Here is a 7744-nt window from a genome sequence, read left to right on the forward strand (position 1 = left end):
TTCTGAGGAGTGGCTGGTGGGTTTGAACTACCAGCCTTCTGGTTAGCAGTCAAATGCCTTAGGCACTATGCCACTAGAGCTCCCACCCTACCCTTAACCAGTGCAATTTTTCCATCATCATTATCCCCCATTTTCCATTCCCTCCCATCTGGTAATCACTAATAAACTTTGGTCTCTATATATTTGCCTTTTCTTGTCTTTTATATAACTAAAGTCATATAATATTTCTCCTTTTGTGATTAACTTATTTCACTCAGCATAGTGTCTTCAAGCTCCATCCATATTGTAGCATATATCAAGACTTCTACTGGCTGAGTAGTATTCCATTGTGTGTATGTACCACATTTTGTTCAACAGTTCATCTGTTGATAGGCATTTAGTTCGTTTCCAAACACCAAAAACCAAACTCGCTGCCATTGAGTTGGTTCCAACTCATAACGATTCCTCCTTGGGTTTCTGAGGCAGTATCACTATGGAAGTAGGTTGCCCAGTCTTCCTTCTGAGGAGTGGCTGGTGAGTTTGAACTTCCGGCCTTTTGGTTAACAGTCAAATGCCTTAGGCATTACGCCACCAGGTTGTTTCCATCTTTTGGCTATTGTGAATACTACTAAAATGCACATTGGTGTGTAGGTCTGTTTGAGTCTCTGCTTTCAAGTCTTTTGGGTATACACTCAGAAGTGGAATTGCTGGGTAGTTTTATATATATATATTTTTAGGAACTGCCACACTCTTTTACATAATGGCCCATTCCCACCAGCAATGTGTAAGGGTTCCAGTCTTCCCACATCCTTGCCAACATTTATAATTTTCTGTTTCCTTTTTAAATTTTAGCCATCCTAGTAGGAATGAAATGTTACCTCATTGTGGTTTTGATTTGCTTCTCTCTGACAGTTAATGATGTCGAGCAGCTTTTCATGTGTTTGATGGCCTTTTGAATATCTTTTTTGGTGAAATGTTTATTCAAGTTCTTTGCTTAGTTTATCATTGTTATTTGTATTTTTGTTATTTAGTTGTTGACATTTTATATCTATTTTCATTATTAGATTCTTATTGAAGATATGGCTTTTGGACATGTTCTCCCAGTTGGTAGTTTGTCTTTTCCCTTTTTTGGTAAAGTGTTCCAATGGACAATAGTTTTTAATTTTTATGAGGTCCCGTTTTATTTTGTGGTTTGCTCTTTGTGGTTTTATTCTTATATCAAATAACCCATTATTAAAAGCTAGGCTTCACACTGTGCCCTTGTGTTTTCTTCTAAGATTTTTATTTAGGTACTTAATCCATTTTGAATTTTTGTTTATAGTGTGTATGGTGTGAGGCATTGATTCTGTTCCATTTTTATGCATGTGGAAATTCAGTTTTCAAACCCATTTATTTAAGAGACTCTTCTTTCTCCATTGAATGTACTTAGTACCCTTGTCAAAAATCAGTTGACCATAGATGTATGGGTTTATTTCTGGACTCTCAATTCTATTCCATTGGTCTGTCTATTGTTGTATCAGTACCAGTCTGTTTTTATTACTGTAGCTATAATATATTTTAAAATTTGGAAGTATGAATCCTCCTGCTTTGTTCTTCTCTTTCAGCATTGCTTTAGTTAGCTATTAAGGGCTTCTTTCCATTCCACATAATGTTGAGGATTGTTTTTTTCCATTTCTGTGAAGAAGGCTGTTTGAATTTTGATTGAGATTGTGTTGAATCTATAGATCATTTTGGGTAGTATTGACATCTTAACAATATTAAGTCTTCCAATCCAAGAACATACAACATCTTTCCATTTATTTGTCTTCTTTAATCTCTTTCACCAGTGGTTTATAATTTTCATTGTATAAGTCCTTCACATCCCTGGTTAGATTTATTCCTTGGTATTTTATTCTCTTAGATGCTATTGTAAATGGAATTGTTTCCCTAATTTCCACTTCAGATTTCTCATTGCTGGTGTATAGAAACCCAACTGATTTTTGTTTTTAACATTGTTTTTAATTGGTATAGGTTATCATATAGGTAGGAGCTCTGGTAATGTAGTGCCTAAGGCATTCAAACCCACCAGCCACTCCTTGGAAGGAAGGTTGGGCAATCTACTTCCATAGTGATACCATCTCGGAAACTCAAGGAGGGGTCGCTATGAGTTGGATATGACTCTGTGGCAGTGGATTTATCATGTGGGTTTCCTTAAAACAGGTGAAAATTAAATGAGTGGTTCCGTTCTCTGAGTTAGGGGCTCTGGTGGTGTAGTGCCTAAGGCACTTGACTGCTAACCAGAAGGTTGGTGGTTCAAACCCACCAGCCACTCTTTGGAAAACTGGGCACTCTACTTCCATAGAGATACCACCTCGGAAACCCAAGGAGGGGTCGCTATGAGTCGGAGATGACTCAACAGCACATAATAACAAGAACACATTCTCTGAGTTATACTTTTTGAATTGAGCAACAATGAATTAGAAAGGATATGTGACAGCAGTTTAGAGAGATAGGAATTGCTCCCAGGCTGATAAGATTAGATTGTGGCATGATGAAACATATTAACATCTATAAAAAATCGGTGTCAGCCGTGTGGCAGATAGAGGCTTATATTGCCTCCTTCAATCTGGGCCCACTCAGACCTATTCCAGGAAATAGGTACTCTTGTGCATAACTCACCATTTCATTCCAAGTAGCAGGTACCTATCCTCGCTGCAGTAAGCAACCTGATAGGACTAAGCAGTTGGATCACATAATTAACTCCTCTAATCTACAAAACAACCTTCTGATTGTAATTTGGTTTTGCATGTAGTTTATCTGCATGGAGAGGCTATAGTGGCTGGAAGACTTGAATGTCTAGCTCCAGATCCAGTTATAAGTGTCATTGGAAATCAATACATTAGGATTTTCATGTAAATTTTGGGATTGCGTTGTTAATGCAAGTGTGTTCCTGATTAATGAATCTGCTTTCTTCATACTAAGTAGACAATTGAGCTACATAGCTGAGATCCAAACCATGGACCATGATAGATCCACCAAGGTCATGCCCCCGCCCCCCCAAAAAAAAAACCACATCACATACCTAGCTTTAATTCATTGGTTGGAAGTGATTTATATTTTCTTTACTTGGGATTTCCACATGTGGTGGTGGTGATGTTCTTCAATATCACCATTTTGCTGAAGCAGGGTAGAGCATCCCAACTTCTCTCCCTGAATCTCTGGGCTAGATTAATATGACCAAGAAAGAAAGAAAGACCTCATTACTGCTGTTTAAGATCTCCCTCTGTGGGACTGTTATTCTGCTGGATACCAATTTATAGCAGACAGAGCTGAAAGGAACCTTAAAGATGAACTAGGCCCCTCTGCCCCCATTTTACAGTTGAGGAAACAGAGGTTACTTGCCAAGGGGCCATATTTTCTTTTTTCCCCCAAGAAAATCCCTTTTTTTTTTTTAAATTGTGCTTTGGGTGCAAATTTACAAAGCAGATTTGTTTTACATTCAACAGTTCATGCACATTTGACTTTACAGCCCTGATTATAATCCCCAGCCATAAAAAACTCTCCTCCCCTCTCTTCTCTGTGACTACCCCTCCCTGTGCCCTTCTTATCTGTGTATTCGTGTCTATCCAGCTTTCCCTCTATGTGAATGCTGCCCCTCTGATGTCTCATGGTTGATTGATCTAAGGGGTACATCTCCCTAGGGTAGGTGGGTGCATCCCCCTGGGGTAGGTGTTCTGCATGTAGGTCTTTCTACTGTTGGGCTGAGAACCAATCCACAGAAGTGAGTCCATTTCTAGGCCTGATGCATAACTCAGGACCATAGTCTCAGGGGTTCTACCAATCTCTCCAACCAGTAATTCTGGTCATTTTTGTATTTTTCAATTTTGTTCCACATTTTTCCTCCTACTCTAACCAGGGTCTCCAATTTTGATCCTTTTCCGAGTGGTTGACATTGGTAGCCACGTACAATCTAGTTCTTGTGGTCGTGAAGGCTGAGGTCCTCATGGTCTGTCATATTTTTGGATGAATGGTTTCCAAATGACTTTGAATTTCTCCACTCTTTCCTTCAGGTGAGAAGAGACCAATAGTTGGATCTTAAGTGGCTGCTCGAAAGCTTTTAAGACCCCGGTTGCTACTCAGCAAAGTAGGATGTAGAACAAGATTTTTATGTAGTGTCTTGGGCCACTTGATAATGATGTCCCCTGGGACTATGGTCCCAAGCCTGCAGGCCAGGTGAGTCTCTCTCTCAAGGTGTTTGGTTGTTTCTGAGAAGCTACTCCAACTCAGTTCTCTGTTACTTCTGTAATGTATGTGGATAATTTTGTAGCACAAGTACATATGTAAGATTATCTTGAGCCAAATTTTTTCTTGGTCTTGAGTATATTCCTGTTTGTCTACCCCTTCTTGATCTTCTCACCTGGCTATGCATTTACCCATTGCCTAGTGTTTGGTGCCACTGGTAATGTAATATTGTGCATGTCATGGAATTTGCCTCTGTTGTCTATGTCTTTTGTGCACGTTTCTTTGTCCTCCCTTTGCCCCTTGTCACCACCGTGCTGTTCACAGACTCTTTCCATACCGTCCTTTCCCTCACCCAAATCAACATGTGGCCCTCAAATAGTCTGACAATTTCCCCTCCCTTTCTTCCCATCCCTGGTAACCAACAAATTGAATTCCCTTCCCTGAGTAGACCTTTCCTTGACTTTTTACAATAATGGACTCATACGATATTTGTCCTTCTGTGATTGGCTTATTTTCTTTATGTTCTCTTAAAGGTCTCTGTGTCTAAGGCTTGAGTATATTGGCCTGGTCTCAAGTGACGTTTCAGTTACATTCTTCTTCCTAACCTGAGCCTCATCATTTAGGACTATGTTTCTAACTGCATCCTTTGTAGCCTGACTGATATTGTGGTCTTTTTGACCACTCTGGAGATAAATTTCATGGGAATTAGACCTATTTTTATCATGGCCAAAGATGCTGAATTTGTCATGTTGGGGTCTTTTTTTTTTTTCTTTTTGACTCTACATCCCAAATTATAGACATATGATTTCATGATCTTATAATGATCTTCAATATGACCTCTTTAACTAATAATCATTATTTACTCACAATCTGATTAAATTCAAGTAATTCTATATAAATTTGCAGTCTGAAATAGAAATTTCTTTTAATATTTTTATTCATGTTTATTTTAATCATAGTACTAATTTATATTCCTAAAATGATTTTCTTTCTCTTTTTTTCCCCTTGTTTTGGGTATGGAGTATTACATGTTTTAATTTTTTTTCCTCCAATGACAAACTATATTATTAGCTTAACATTACTTTTTCACATATATTTAAAATGTTTTAATAGCAAGTTATAAATGAATGTCTATTTTCTTATAATGCATCTATGCATTTCCAAGAGGGATGTGAGACAAAACATGTAAGTGCTCAGAGGGTTACTCAGGGAGCACTTCCAAGGAGAATTATGCTTTGAACAAGATTTTAAAAGAAGGTACAGATATGTACTGGTGAAGAGGAAGGGATCGGAAAAATGACAAGTCAAACTTATAAATTATGCATTCAGGACCTATATCAGAAAAACATAGAATGGATGCTAGGAAAAGTAATAAATGCCCACTGCAGAATGGTTAAGCAGGTAGTTGACCACTTTACCTAGGTGGAAAACCAAAGAGGGCTTCCAGTCTTGCTGATAAGACAAGACAACAAGAAGATAAAGGAGGACCCTTGAAAATCAGTAGGAGGGGGTTGGATCTTACAGGAATGTGATGGAGGGTGCCCTTGAGAGTCTCTTGTATCATTCTGCTTCTGTCATCTGCTCAGAAAGAGGCCTGAGCTGGGAAAGGACAAACTGAGTGGGTGGCTAGGTTTTAGAATCAATTTTGTAGCTATGTAATATCAATTAGCAGAAGAGCTTTTCCCCACACAAAATTATTTTGAATCACTTTAGAAAAAATGGGCTGCCTAAAATATTTTGTCCATGATTAACAATGAATGGAAAATCACTGGTTTGGCCTTGCAAACAACACTTAATGTCAATAACTTCGGGCACTTTTCTAATTTTACGGTAAATTTTTATACTGAAACTAATTTCAGAAGCTATTTAATCTATGGGCCGTGGTAGTGAAAAGGTGATGTGGTTAGACTAGAATAATGATACTACTTTTCTGTACCAAAGTATTGGCAAGGTACTGATGGCTCGATTTTGGTTCTGTCAGTTTGAAAGTAAAGGAAGGAGATCCAGCTGTTCTGGAAACATTTCAGGTTATGTTAAAAATAGCATCACTTTATAATACTTGTTATAAGGAATAATTTACGCTTTGCTTTTAGTGCATTGATTTATCTCCATCTTGGATCAGGCCTAAGAGAGAAAGTTTCTAGATTTTTGTTGGTTGTGTAGTAAGTTCTCTGATAATTGTTTGGTTTCAGGGTGTAGAAATGTAGATTTTATTTTTTCTCTTTCCTCTTTTTCTTTTCATTTGCCTCTTTGCTACTTGCAAATCGCTCTGTTATGTCTACCATTTCCACTGGCCTTCCAATGAGAGGTCTTCTGAGGTCCTTGCTTTCTTGGAATAGCATATGAGGCATATTTAAGTGCCTTACAACATTCCTTGGTTTATGTGGGTTTTGATCCACATGGATTGGTGGTAGGTCTCTGAAAGGCACCAACACAAAAACGACAGGAATCCTGGGGCCTGGGGTCAGGTTGGGTTGTAAATGGCCACTTGACACTTGAAAAGATTGTTTCCGGAAGACATTGTTAAAGGGGTAGCTCTCTAAAGCTGACTGCACTTTTATGTTCTGATTCTCTTTTGTCTGGGGAAGAACATCAGTGAAATAAGGCTTCACTCCTGCTATGGCATTGATTTTATATGCATTGTGTCTGTCAGCTAGTGCTCTTCCAGATAAGATGGGCTGGAAAATGGCTGATCCTGAGACACCACTCACAAAGTTGTGGAGGAGGGAATGCCAAATCCCACCACTTATTGGACTCAAAGTGACCTGTGGCCATAAGCTGGCCAGACTCCGGAGAGCTTCACGATTCCATGATGAAGCAGGAAAATCAGCCTCAGTATGATAAAGCTGAGAAAAGTAAATACTAAGAGTGACGTCTGGATACATCAGCAAGAAATTGTACATTTTGCTGATGCAGCAGTGGTTAGCTTCATTGCAAGGAGAGTTGTTGGAATACAGAATGATATGTCCAATGTTGTTGTTATTGTATAAGGCTGAGTCAAGATAACCTTTTGTCTCAAATAGCATAGATTCTGGATGAATATGGTTGCCAGTGCAACTGCTAGCATGGCCCTTTTGCACCAAGTTGCCAGAAGAAGATTTTAGTTCATAAAATATGAGGTGTTTTGTTTGAGAATGTATTGGTCCATAAGGAAATCCAAAAGTCTGACAAAATTCTGTGTAGGGAACTCTTGCTTCTTCACCTGTTCGAATATGGTAAGGGCAATTAGCACAAACTAGAGAGAAATTAAGCCAGTAGTAAGGTTTTACTATTGTTCCACAATCTGCCAGATATTCCTCATATAAGGGCTCCATTTCTAGTTTTGTTGTCTTCTAGCTGCAACCTTAAAAAAGGAAGAGAAATTATATATAAAAACTATGCAGGGTAAAGAGGGAGAACAATGTGGAACAAAACTCAAAATCATTTGGAGGCAAAAAAAAAAAAAAAAGAAGGTGGGGACCAGGTTTGCTGGTCCAGTAGAGCCTGGTGTAACCACTGAGACTATGGCCCCTAGCTGCCCTTCAGGTCTGGAATTGAACCCACA

The 7744-nt window shown here is 38.7% G+C and overlaps 1 protein-coding gene across 1 annotated transcript; it reads right to left on the reverse strand.

The window, feature by feature from the left end:
• Positions 1–6410: 6410 nt before the first annotated feature.
• Positions 6411–7514, reverse strand: APOBEC4 (apolipoprotein B mRNA editing enzyme catalytic polypeptide like 4). The gene has a single exon (XM_007937673.1). It carries the CDS (start codon positions 7512–7514, stop codon positions 6411–6413), a length of 1104 nt encoding a protein of 367 aa, XP_007935864.1.
• Positions 7515–7744: the final 230 nt, after the last annotated feature.

This window comes from Orycteropus afer, unplaced genomic scaffold, assembly GCF_000298275.1.
Source record: "Orycteropus afer afer isolate SDZICR_OR568_19922 unplaced genomic scaffold, OryAfe1.0 scaffold00043, whole genome shotgun sequence".
Classification (NCBI taxonomy): domain Eukaryota; kingdom Metazoa; phylum Chordata; class Mammalia; order Tubulidentata; family Orycteropodidae; genus Orycteropus; species Orycteropus afer.

Bases quoted from the DNA above. Each gene is read 5' to 3' on its own strand.
- APOBEC4 (XM_007937673.1), bottom strand. From the start codon at position 7,514: ATGGAGCCCTTATATGAGGAATATCTGGCAGATTGTGGAACAATAGTA.